At 25.6% G+C, this 14,524-nt stretch overlaps 1 protein-coding gene across 1 annotated transcript; it reads right to left on the bottom strand.

The window, feature by feature from the left end:
* Positions 1 to 6,293: 6,293 nt before the first annotated feature.
* On the bottom strand, positions 6,294 to 12,470 carry LOC124809231 (uncharacterized). Its single transcript, XM_065793549.1, has 2 exons — positions 12,215 to 12,470; positions 6,294 to 7,573 (listed from the first exon to the last, which is right to left on the bottom strand). Exons 1-2 carry the CDS (start codon positions 12,379 to 12,381, stop codon positions 6,634 to 6,636), a joined length of 1,107 nt encoding a protein of 368 aa, XP_065649621.1. The 5' UTR covers positions 12,382 to 12,470; the 3' UTR covers positions 6,294 to 6,633.
* Between the last annotated feature and the right edge of the window lie 2,054 nt (positions 12,471 to 14,524).

The following is a 14,524-nucleotide window of genomic DNA, read 5'->3' as shown; positions in this document are numbered from 1 at the left end:
CAATAATTATTTACAAATAGTTACTGATTTCTTTGAAACTAAAAGAACTTTGATAATTTTGCCATTTTACCAAACTGTCTTTCTGTAAAGTGTTCCATAGCTTAAGTCCTCGATATGTTTGTTGTACAATATTTTGTACAACAAACATATCGAGGTTGTACAATATTTTGTACAACAAACATAAATTCTATTATAATTTGTACTTTCAAAATTTTTTGAGAATACAGAAATTACCTTAAGTGTTAGATACGTTAAAGAGATCTTTTTTATATAAAGTACAGGTACACTTTTGCAAATTTAGATGTATCAGGAAATAAATTTTTAATATATATTAAATTAATTAAATATTGGCATTATTTTATTTGAAAGACTAAGCCCAACATTTTTATTAATTCTTCAAGGTAAGCCTTTGTTTTGCATTTTTTGATTATGTCGTTATTTACTTATCATGTTTTTTGATATCAAAGTTTTCATTATGGTAAAATGATTATAGATTATGAAAATATTATTAAAAATCATTAGTGGAAAGAATAAAATTTTGAAATATCGATCTGCCTAAAAAATCATGTCCTTCATGCTGAAGAAAACTCATTGAAATAAAATAAAAAAAATCCCAGATACAAACCGTTTGCTTTTCTACCCAAATACGAAAGCAAGAAACATTTTAAAAACAAGTGTATTTAGTTTTAGATAGCTATTCCACTATTACAAACTTATAAAAAAAGTAAAACACGGGAAAATAGTTATAAAGATTTATTTTTAGATTTTAACACAAGAGTTATGAGAGGAACCAGATGCAAATGTTTTATATGTAAAAATAGTTGCAAAACTATTAGCAGTAAAGATAATAAGATTCTCTTAGTGCAACGTTTCTTGCCACTCAATAATGAAATAGAAATAAATTTAGAAAGAGACTACCAGAAAGTTAGGCTAACTTGTACGTAATGCTTCAAAGAAATAGGAAAAGTTCTGCGTCTTCTCTGCAATAAAACACTCAGACAGAAAAATTTGTCAAGGTTATTACAGGCTGCTTGACCAAAAACTAAAGGTGTATTAACTTCATATTTATAATAGTTTATGAAGTAAATTAATTTAACGTTACGTCATATTTGAAAATAAAATTTAATTTATTTTAATTGATTATTTTAAGATTAGATTTTAGATTAATTATTTTAACTAAAATATTGTCATACAAATTGTAAAATTTCTTTCAGAAAGAAAAAAAAATTCTCTAACCTAAAGTATTCTTTTTTAATTTCAATATTGATAAAATAGACCAAACATTTCAGACATTGCTAAAATAGACCAGACATTTCGGATAAATTTGTGATAGACTTGTGCTTTGCACAAGCTACAAATTTATCTAATATGCCTTTAATGATAACGCCTTTATTAAAGGTAAATTTTAAGAAAATGTAAAAAATTAAAAAAGTATCTGTAGTATTTCATGCGCCTGAAATAAAGCTTGATCTTATATGGTATGTGGCCTGGATTTTTACTTCGAAGAATAATCCTCGCCCAAATTGGTTAACTTTTACAATGCAACATCAACATTAACGACAATTTATAACAAAGTATCAATCAAACTTTTATCTATTATTAACTTAAATTCTTCTGACAAAACATGCATATACTTTACACTGTTGTTCATTATTGATAAAACCAAGAAATATAACTTAATAATATAACTTCTTACATTCTTATGCATTACTCTCTGCGTTACGTTTAATCAGCTTTTACGACAGAAAACGCTTGAAGCTATAAAAGTTCAGAACTTCAATATAGTATGCCGACTCGGAGGATTTCACATAACGATGAGTTTTTTCGGAAGCATTGAAAAACTTATAGCAGGAACTGGTTTAGAAGAAGTTTTAGAGCAAATTTATTCTGAAATAATGTTAAAATATATGCTTAAAAAAGCTGTTGCAAGAGCCTTGAGAGATTTTGAGTTATAAATTGTACATGTACTAAATTGGTATTTTAAATAAATTTTTGGTTACAGAGAGAAACTGTAACTGGTATTTACATCTTCAAAAAACTACAAAAATGCTAAACATGTTTGTTGCATCAGGACAATCAAACTATGCCAAATGTTCGAGGTTATATTTGCAAGAAATGCAAAATCTTTTAGAAACAAATCCGTGGTTGCACCAAGAATTTTTAGATTCGTCGTCACGAATTTAACATTGAAGTTACGGAAAACAATAAAGAGATGAATATTAAAAGAAGAGCATATGATTATGAATATTGTGAATTGCTTTATGACGGATTTTCTGTAAAAAATTCATTCAATACGGATGATAGAAATCTGCATTCATTATCTTTTGTTGTTGTGTCAGTCAATAGTAAATATCTTGTCAATTGTGACGAGGCTAAGAACATAGGTTTTCGTCTACAAACTTTTTTAGACATTCTTCAGTTTAAAAAAAAGATTACATTTTTATCGTTGGATGTTTTGACCAATAGCGTAAAACTTGACAAACAACCTAGTTATTGTTTAATGCAAAGATTATTTAACGAGTAAAAAACAATTTTTATCCAACATCAATGAACCCTATAAACATTTAATAATAAATTTATGATTTAGACAAAAAGTAAATAAGCTTAGAATCAGCTATATTTTAAAAATTACGTAAAACTTTACTTTAGAAAAATTATAATTTTATAATATAGTCAATTATTATTTTCAAGAAAATTTTAATTTATATTTTGTAAAAATCTAAATTAAGTTGGGATAAGTAATAAATTAATTTTTTCTTAAGGAACTCGGCAAAATAAAATAAACTATCGAATAATTTTGGACTACTGGGCAACTAAAAAAGAAGTTGTGGAGCCTGTAGTAGGGTAGAATAGTGTATTATGAGCAGCTAAAGCGAAAATTATAATTTTTTAAAAAAAAAATTCCCCCCCCCCCCCTTTTGTTTTTTTTTTCTTTCTAAAGACACAAAAATAAGTGTTTTCTACAGACACAAAAATTGTGGCCAAATCTTCGGAAGTTGCAAAAAAAAATGCCAAAAAATTAACTCTGGAGTATAAAAATATGCTCAACCTCGATTTTAAAGAATATTTTTATTTGTTCACATCTTGACCATGTGACTATCCGTATTCAGTTACATCCTGACCATGCAATCTGTATCTGCAATAGTTGGAAAATATAACTCTAATATTTTAAAATTACAAATAAAATCGAATACAATACAATACAAATAAAATCAATATCTGAAATAATTTTGGACTACTGGGCAACTAAAAAAAAAGTTGGGGAGTCTGTTGTAGGGTAGATTAGTGTATTATGAGCAGCTTAAGCGAAAACTAGAATATTTTCAAAAAAGCAGACAAAGTGCTCATATTACCCAGACCACTTGGTAATACAAGCAAAACAAAATTAGCTCAAAAAAATTACTTTAATTAAGTGAAAAAATCTGAGGATAATGAGTTTTAAAAATTTTAAGTTAATATTTGTTATATAAATTTATTATTAATATAAAAATTATTGACTCACACGCTTTTTAAATTGTTTTGTTAAATGGAAGCTAGCATTATGAGCGAAAAAAAAGAGATATAAGAAATACTTTTTTTTCACTTTAATTAAGTGAAAAAATACCATCCTGAAAATTAAAACTAATTAGTGGAATATAATGATTCGTTATAACAAAACTTATCATTAAAAAGATCAAACTTTAAGTTAGAAAAAAATTAGTTCGTTATTCTTTTAATTTTATTAATTCAAACCTTTAAACGATAAAATTATAAACTTTTTGAATTTAAATTACAGATAGATATATATAGATATAGATAGATATAAATGCAAAATAAAATATTAAAAAATTTTACTATGCTTTGTTTTTATTCAAAAAGCAATTAAACCTTTGCAATTTTAGGACTTTAAACCAGATAATTTCAACGAAAAACACTAGGTAATTTAAGCATGCTCATATTACATAAATATGGTATACATAAATAATGCCAAAACTAAATGTTTCTATGCATTGTTTTTCAAAGAAAATTGGAATGGGTTTCTAGAAATCGAATTGAACTTTTCTGTGAAAACGCAGAATCTTTGTTAAAGAAAATGAGATTTATATTTAAATGTTTATTTTTAATTTCTTTAATCTCATTCAACATTTTAATTGAGGAAATGTCATTATTATCTCTTAGGTATTCAAAATATAAAAAAGTAGTGGAGTTATTAAGCCAGAAAAGCTACTTAAATCTTAAAAATGAGGATGAAAATTAAAAAATAAGTTGTCTTTTTCCTATATTAACAGAGAAGGAAATGGCACCATCCAATATATACAAAAGCAATTCGCTGTACTTGTAAAATTTTGTCAAGAAATATGTGCAAAACTAATATTTGTTCTTTCAGTAAAAGTGGATTAAAATGCATGACTTCGTGCAGTGGCTGTCATTGTCAAGACTGCAAAAATAAAAGCATAAATTTTATTTTTTAAATATATATTTTTTTAAAGTTTACGGTATTTTTAGATACAATTGTGTTTTTAGGACTTAGAATTGAAGAAGATTCAAATGATGATATTGAAAACGAGAGAAACTTATTTGAACACTTGTTTTTAAATGCTAAAGATATATAAGATCGAACAATGCAATTTTAAAAAATTTATATTCGAGTCACAAAATTATTTTAAAACAGTAATTTTTTTTTTTCACATTTAAGCTTTTTGTCTTATTTTTATAAAAGCTATATATTTATATGAAGTTTCGCGCAGCAACAGGTTATAACCTGTAATAGCTAGTAACCAGACTAGTCTATGGATAGACTTACAACACAAACATAGACAACTCTGTATGTTGTAATGGACACAACAAATGTTTAATTTTTTGTCCTTGTTGTGTCTATCAAATTTTTGATGGTGTCCTAAGATTGCTCAGTTAAAAAATAATTTTCACTTCATAAGTCTACAAAGCATAATTTTTTGTCTATTTGGTGTCTATGATTTTGTCTAAATTTACTTGATTTCATAAAACCAGAAATCTTTCATTACCGTATTATTTGAAGATTGTTATGTAGTAAATTTATAATATTAAAAAAATATTGAAATGACATCAAAACTCCAAATGACGATCATTGCCCATGATTAATTATTGTTTAAAACTTGCGTACATATTCATCAATAGTAAAAAACATTTTTCTTTTTCACTATTGTTTTATTTACAAACCTAAATAAATTTTAACACCTATTGGAATCTTCTACTTACTAATCCACATTTTATAAAGGACAACTCCTTGATCACATATTTTTAAAATAATTTTATTGAAGGTGATAAAGATTTTAGTGACTAAGGAAAATTTTTTAAATGATAAACTTACCTTCAACTTTTTTGAAGTAATCCCAAACTGGAGAGGGCATTTTAAAAATAAATTTTCACGCACATTCACTGAGAATTGAAAAACAACTGAACTGAGTAATTAATGAACTTCAATTGAGCACAAAATAGTCCATTTTGAGGTTTTTAAATAGACATTAACTTTTTAATCAACAGCACACGCTGGACAAAAAATTAAAAAATGAACTTCTGTTAGAAAAATTGTATTTTTAATTTTGTGCTCGTTTTCAGTTTTTGAAACGATGCTGCAGTGAAAATTTAATTACTCGTTATAAGTCCAAATTATATATTAAATAGATCTTCTATACCTCATTAAAAAATCGAGATTGTTCATTTAGTGTCCGTTTTTAAAATGATTGTCTAGAAAGACAAACATTTTTTATAGACAATTCATTTTTGATAGTTGTAATTAAAATTGTTGCAATTAGTGCTTTGTCGAAGTCTATTTTTGTCCTTTTATAATAAGTCCATTAGAGATTGTCTGGTTGCTAGTAATAGCTAAAAACCTATAATCACTTTATGATATTTTAAAAACAATGTTTTGCGTGGCGAAAACATTTTTTTTATAATTTTTTAAATTATAGTTCCTATATAATTATTGATCCTATATAATTATTGATTATATTAATTATTCCTATATAATTATTGATATAAGTATTGATCAACATAAAATTTTCAATACATCAAAGTTTATGGTATTTTGGAGTTATCGAAATTGACCCACTTTTTATTCCTAAAATTTTTTGGAAGGGTATATATATATATATATATATATATATATATATATATATATATATATATATATATATATATATATATATATATATATATATATATACACACACACACATATAATGTCGGTTGCCATTTGGAAAAACATCATTTGTTTAAAAAAAAAAATTGTTATGGATAAATCAATTCTTGGAAATAAATAAGAAATATACAAATAAAATTTATAATATTTTCACATCTAAAATAGGAAAGTGTAAAAATTGAAGTGAAAAAAAAGGTAACATTACCTAGAAACAGAAAATTAAAATTTTTTTCAAGTGTACACTTTAAAATACACTTTTCGTACATGCGCAATACATTATTTGCAAAACGTTTATTAAAAATCCTCACTCAAAAGATTTTTTTAAACATAAAAATTTTCTTATTAGTTTTTATTTTTATTTTTAGTTATTATAATATCAACGGAAGAAAGCAGAAGAAAAACGCAAAACTTCTATAAATAATAGGCATTTTGTTTAACTAATGCCAAAATCTTTGATAAAAATTATATAGGCTTTAATAAACACAACTTTTGTACCTGCGCATTGAGTTGAATTTTTTTAAAGTTTTCAAATTATTGCAATTAGAACATTGTAAAGTCGTTTCAAAATCAGCTAATGGAACAAACCAGCAAACTGTGCATCGTATTCTATTTTTTTTCCAACTTATTCCACATATATTGCACAATGGAGTATTTTCATCAATATCTCTCCATTTAGGTGTTCGATGGGTTCTACATGATACGCAACGCTTAGTAAAATTTATCGGTGTAACTCCAAGATCGTTGTTAGATAAATTTTCAGTTGATGATAAAACATGATTAAAAAAAGAAGTACTTCCAAATGGTAGGCTATCCTCATCACTTGAAATAAAATCTCTATCGTTTTTAATTCTTTTTAAAGGATTACTTTCAGAAAGTTTTCTAATAGGAGAACATTCTAACTTTCGTTTTGGTCTGGGCTCCGTCGCACACAACCTCTTTGAAGAATGTCTTTTGGATGTAGGAGTGGTCTCTACCTGTTTAACAACAGTTTCTATCATCGAATTATGTCTTTTTAATTTTGTAGAAGTTAAGTTTTCGACTAATTGCGCACTAAAATAATCTGTTATTTTTTCTTTTTTTACTAATGATTTTGCTTTAAAAACAATTTTTTGCGTAGATTTAATATCTTTTATATTTTTTAATAACTTTAATTTAGACTTTTTTGTAGGAGTCGATATTTTAGTCAAACTAGTAACAGAAAACTTGGCTGGCTGCAGCACTTTATCATGAAATGAGTCCCGATAAATAACATCGGGAAATGTATAAACTTCCCACGAACAGGAACCATCTAAACTTTCACATGAAGAACCCGACAATAAAGACTTATCTGAAAGGTATAGCTTACAGTCAGAATTTGACTTACTGTCTCCATTTTCTCCAAGACTACCTTCATCGCAGCTTCTCCACGATTGACTACATAAAAATAATAAAATTGATATTAATGCCGTCTATGAAATAAATACTGTGGTGGATTTTTCTATCTATAAAAACAATTTTATATAAACAAAAAAAAAATGTTTAAAAAAAATAATGTGTGAACAATATTGTTTTAACATTGCTTTTTAAAACAAGTGAAACTAATATATTTTAGGTTAAAAATACTTAAGAATTTAAAAATTGAACTTTTAGTCTTTTAGTTGATGACTAAGTATTTAACTTGTACAGTTAGTCAGGCCTGAGTTCAAGATGGGTAATAACAAGTAACTGATAATAAAAATTATCGGATCGCAGGGGCGACCGCTGGATATTTAAATATTTTGTTGTTGTTATTGTTGTTAAGAAAGTCCTTACGGTCTTATCACAGAGCACCGCGGAATAGCATTTAACCAAGAAGTTATATATGCATATATGGTCAGAACCGGCTTCAAACCACGGACCTCCAGTTCTAAAGCCAGAACTCTAACCACTACACCACGGCTGCTTTTCAGAAATGTTTAAAATATGGCATTTTTAGGAATTGTAAATACTCCAAATTTGAACGTGTTCATACCTATGTCAAATAAGAATGCTTTGCAAAAGATTGTGATGATTGAAGCCCGGTAACAAAAATACCCTAAAAGGTTTGCAGCCTCGGCCTCAAATCTGAGGATAATGAGTTTAAAGAGCTTTAAGTTAATACCTTAGTTATAAATTTGTTATATAAATTTATTATTAATGTAAAAATTATTGACTCACACGCTTTTTAAATTGTGTTGTTAAATGGTAGCTAGCATGAGTGAAAAAAAAGATATAAGAAATACTTAATGATGGAGTTTATATTTTGAAAAGGAGAAAAACATTAGTTTTAGTTAACACCGACAATAGCTATAGAAGACATTTTCGTGGTTTTAAAGTTAAAGGGTCAGGCTTATTTTTTACTTTTTAACCAGGGAACAATGTTTTTCAACTTCATTTTCAGATCATCAGAATCTATGTGACCTTCGCTTACAATCTTTTGCTGCATAGAGACAGAATTTTCATAACAGGTTTGGATATTTAGATATTTTTACCCCTAATAAAAGTTATAAAACTTTGTGACGATGCCAACTTGTTAAAACGCTCCACGGTGTGTCAGATATTGGCAGAAATGCAGAAAATGATTGAATAAATATTTTTTTACAAAAACTTTAAAATACAATAAATAAAGACTAATTAGTAAGCACCTAGTAAACACAACTTTATTTTTTGAGTTAAAGGCTTATAGTCTCAGTAATAGCATACCTGTATAATTTTAAAAAACTTAAAAAAAATTATGTTTTTTATACATATTTTTCTTTAATTTAAATGTAACAGTCAAAACATGACAAACTATATTAACAAGCAACTTAAAAAGTTCAAGATCTTTTTTTTTGCCCACGTCTCCGAAAATAGAATTTTTTTTTTTTTACAATTTGCTAATATTATAGAAGTTTTCTTGTTAAAAAAATAAAGGTACACTTGTTTAAGTTTAATAGATTTAAAACATACGATGTTTGTAATTTAAATTCCTTTAACATAATAGGTACAATTTCGTGCAGCACGAGAAATGATTAAAATAAATGCTATTTTATTCATTTCCCGTGATATTTTACGTATACCTGAATTATTTCAGGTTTACGTAACTCTGATTGTATAACTATGGAATTTTTTTTTAAAAAAAATTTGTAAAATTTAAAATAATAAACGGTATTTTTTTTTTTTTTTTTTTTTTTTTTTTTGTGTACGAGATAAGTAAATTTCAGGTAAGTTTAAGTTTCCAAACTTTTGTTTTATATTTAAGTCATATACGACTGCTTTCTAAATATCATTTAAGGTTTGGGAAAAAAATATCCTAAAAAATATGCATCACCCGCCAAAATTGTTTCTTCAAATTATTAATTATAATTTCTTAAAGGTAAAAATTTATTTGAGAATTTAAAATTACATTAAAAAAGATTACAATGTTTAAAAGTTATATATAATGTTTAAAAGTTATATTGTTGCTATCGATTTACCGTCAGTCTGAACTGCCGGTTTAAAAAATATGTTAGTTAAGGATATTTTGTAGATTCCTTCGTGGCTTTTTCTCTTCTTTTAATGGATCATTTTCATTTTTTTTCATATCAATAAAAAACTATTAAAAACTAACGATAAAGCGTAATTATACGTGTTAGTGTGCAATTAACCTAATGTCAAAATTACGCGTTTCATGTTTTACATCAGTTTTTTAACAAATAATTGATTTAATTGAAACAAATATATATTTTTTTATTTTCATAATGCTAAAGCAAAAGCAATAACAATAATAAATTAAATTATTAAAGACCCGGTGGGAAACTGGCTAGCAACTAGCTAGCGATATTCGTAACCATAAAAACAGCGGTTGGACCAGGACGATCGCTAGCTAATAAAGATTTCTAGCTATATTTCCTTTAATAATAAATAAATATGCACTATATAAAGTTGTTATTACTTAGTATATTTTTGTAATTTTTCTACTATACCATACTTCTAACTATATACTTTACATTATCACATATAACCCGGTGGGCACAAGATGTAAAAAAGACGTCTTTTGAACGTCTTTTGAACGTTTTGGACGTCTTTTGAACGTTCAAAAGACGTCTTATTTAGGTCCTGTGCCCACTGGGAACGTACTGACCATTATATTACTTATTTATATTTATTACATAATATTATTATATTACTTATTCATATTTATTACATCTTGCCTTATTATTTACTTACTAAAATCGCATATGGCAACGTGTACCAACTGTACATGTATTATTTTAAAACACCAGATTTCTAGTTATATCATTAAACATGTTTCATTTATTACTTGTCGTTAAAGCTTTTATTATTATTTTTAGCATTGTTATCAACTTCAACTAAATCATTTTAGTCTCTAAATCATTGTCTGGGAATAAACTGTCTCGCTGTCGAATGGGGCCCTTCTCTCATATTGTTTTGCTCCATTATTATTTAAATGATATGATGTTAAAAAATAGAAAGCGAATATAAATTACTTTATTATTTTTATAACAAGTAATTCGAAAAAAAAAATTGTTCCCATATTTCAATCAAATCGACTTTTAGTCGACTTAAGAAAATATATTAGTCGATTTAGTTGACAGTCGAATTATTTAAAATTGTAACAACACTAATTAATTTAGTAGTTATATCTAGAATAACTATGTTGAATAGACATGGATTCAATGCTATTAACGTGAAAATGCTTACATGAATCAACAGCTATCAACATTGTTGATAGCTACAAGGCTACGATATGCAGCTATCGAATAGATAGACTTGTCGTTATGTTATAGTTAGCTACAATAAAATAATAATAATACTGCTATCTAAAACAGTGTAGTTATAAAGTATATCTATCGACTACCTTTAGATTTATAGTTAAATTTATGTTTTAAAATCCATAACTAAAAACCGGCGATAAGTAGCCACCTAGTAAAGTAAAGAATCACCTGAATGTCTAAGTAAAAAACATTAAAAAATTTATATGTGTTAGACTCTAATAAAAAACTATTCGTCCTACCAAGTAGACGAAATAACCTCTAAAGGTATTGTTTGACAAAATAAATACATATATAACTTTATTAAACTTTTTATCGATAAGCTATCGTAGTACTGCGGATACCACTATGTTTCACGGAGGCGTCGGCTCTGCTGTACAATTAATAATAATACTAATCAATAAAAGATTACAATGACAGATAAATAGATAAACAAAGAAAAAAAATAGAAATTCAAATTGATAAAAAATAGATTAAAAAAACGCCTGTGTTATTAGCTTTTTTTTCATTAAAAAACGTGCATTTAATCTTAAATTTCGTCAGAAAAATTAAAAAAACTATCGTGCGTTTAAATTGCCTCCTTTTGATCAATCTGTTATATCTGATTTTTTATTTTATTTTATATTATTATTATTAATTTAGGTGAATTTATTTATGGTAACTTCATAACAAGCGGAGATGTTTAATGATAACAACTATTGGAATTGATTCGATAATAAATAACATATCATATTTTATATATTAATAATAAATATATTCGATAATAAATATTACATTATATTTTATTATAATAAATACAGAATTTACAAAATTAATTTTAAAATAGGCAAAATCCTATCTTACATATATTCAAGGTATAATCTAAATCAGTAGTGAAAGAACTTATTTTAGCATTTTTTTTAACTTTTTAAAACCACTTATTATTATTGAAAATTATTTTCTAGGGATTAAAAAAGAATAACTATTAATTTTTAAATGCACTAAAGCTTCTGGTCTGGGCAAAGGTACAGTCTAGCCATTTATGAATAAATAGTTTTATGTTTCTATTTTCTTTTTTCCATTTATATTTAGGGTAACCTTAATACACGCTCTCCCTTACTTTTTATCCAAGTTGTTGTTTTTAATTTTTTTTAATTTATTTTTTTAATGCGCCGAATCTTAATTAGCAAACAAATAAAAATTGAATGGCGAAATCAAATTAAAAATAATTTACAATTAAGTTTTAATATTTCGTTGTTATAAAAACATATGAACTATAAAAATCTATTTATGGGTTTTCTTTAAATGTACTATTCCACTATACCTTCGTAAAAATGCCATGTCTTCATCTTTGTTAAACAGCTTTAAATTTTTTATTTTAGATACCAAACCGTGAGTACTGCGACAAATTCTTTGCTTTACCTTGTTTTTTTTCTTAATGATTGAACTACTAGCGTTTGTTTGTTTATTGTTTAATAAATCTTCTGACATAACTAACACAAGTAAAAAACAATAAAATTTAAGCAACAAAGCATTTACGCGTTAATGCGAGCAACCACTTTTTTTTTTGTAATAAACATAAACTCAGAAAAATTTTTCGAATATATTTTTGTAGGGAGATGTTATTACCGACAAGTTGTTATTTTGCTTATGCATTTCGGATATAAGAAAAGATAATTTTCCGCTGTATTCAATCTTAATTCTAAGAATGTTTATACTTAATAAAGTTATTAAAATGTTCTAATAAAATACAGTTATTCGTGTTTTTAGAAAACAAAACCCCCTGGTAATAAAGAATGTTCGAACAAAGGGGTTAATTGCTATTTTCAAATTAAGTGCGACAGTGAATAATTAAGTTACGTTTTCGTATTTTGCCAATCAAATCAATCTTCTAACAAAAGCGATATTTTTTATTTTTTATTTTTTTGCTTTTTTGTTTATCTATTAAGAACTTATTTTATCTATTAAGAACTTATTTTATCTATTAAAAACTTAAAATTTGTTTACTTTTTAGTTATCTATTAAAAACTTATAGTGCGGAACGTGCATTCTGAGGAAAGGCTTTTTTAATAAGTTTTCTTTTAAAAGCTTTTTTTTTAACTAATGATATAATAAATAAACAAGTTACTAAGTCATAATGACCGATTCATTTAATCAGTTTATTATTACTTTAAAAAATAGCTAATTTATCAATGCTTCTTAAACCAAAGTTCAAAATTTGACTTACATTTAACATCTCATAAATCTACAGAAATAATAGTTGTAGAGGAATCTTATTTAAATGTTTAACCTAAAATCCTAAATAAATTTTAAAAGTTTTAAATGTTAAAAGTTTATAAATGTTAAAACAGTTGACTGAAAAATATCAAATTTTCAAGCTTGGTCAAAGTTATTTTAAAATAATAGATTTTGTGTAGGAGTTTCACACGGTTATGCAAAAGTCTGCAATCAACAGGACTTTGATCCGACGACACAGATTTTGAAGTGGAAGGGCACAATCGTCTAAAAAATTTCTAAAAAAGTCATTTTTATCTAGAAATTTCTCCTAAAAAAATTAAAAGATTCTTAACCAAATAAAAGTAGAGGGAGGGGGGAAATTTTTATTTGAAGATTTATATATTTGTTTTCTTTATTTTACTTTAATGTTAATACACTATAAAAAGTAATACAATATGTGACTATAAAACAGTCGTTTATTAAGTTCAAATTATGTTAGGATTTTCTCATTAATGACCTTGTTCCAAAGTTGAATGATTTTTTTATTATTTATTCTTAAAATTGATATTCTCGTATAGAATATCAATTTAATAAATATTTGTATATTGACAGCTTGTAACTTTTAATTTACCTCGAAAAAAGTACTAACCCAAATATGCAGAGTTGAAAGATTTTCTAATAAAACGATTCTAATAAAGTTTTTTATTAAATTTATAAAAATCTATTAAAATCAAAGACATAATAATGCGTAATAATGGCACAAAAGAGACATTTGTAAGCAAGATAGCATCTTTGAAAAAAGTTATAAATTTAGAATTTGATGAAATCATGAGTTATCCAATTATATATATTCAAAAAATTGGAATATTAATTCCTTAAACAAATATATATACGATTGTTGTGAGCTTTTTAATCATCACAACAAGACAGTCGAAAATTTATTCTATCTGTAAAAAATAATCATAATAATAAATGATAGTTGTGATAATTGATTATCTTAACAATCATATAACTAATCTTAAAAGAAGAACCTAATAGTAAAAGAAATTTCTTAACAAAAAAATAAATGATTTTAAAATGAAAAATAAGCTTTGGTCTATCAGCAAATTTTCTTTAGGAGAAAAACTTTAAAAAAATTCCAATATAATAATTCAAAAATAAAAAAGTATTTAAAAAAATGTTAAAAAAAAAAAAAAAACCATTAATTGTATTATTTAACAAATTAATTCAAGGTGTAATGTCTAATTTATGGAAGGCTGCAAATATAACGCCGTTGTTTAAGAATGGTCGTGAAAACAAAGTTTCAAATTATAGGCTAGTTTCCCAGACTTTTATCCTTTGTAAGACTTTAAAACCTTTAATATCTAACTAACTCCTACATAATTTCAAGGTTAACAATTTATCATTATCTCATTCC

The sequence above is a fragment of the Hydra vulgaris genome, chromosome 03 (assembly GCF_038396675.1).
Source record: "Hydra vulgaris chromosome 03, alternate assembly HydraT2T_AEP".
In the NCBI taxonomy this organism is placed as follows: Eukaryota; Metazoa; Cnidaria; class Hydrozoa; order Anthoathecata; family Hydridae; genus Hydra; species Hydra vulgaris.
This window is presented reverse-complemented; position numbering and strand designations above follow the sequence as displayed.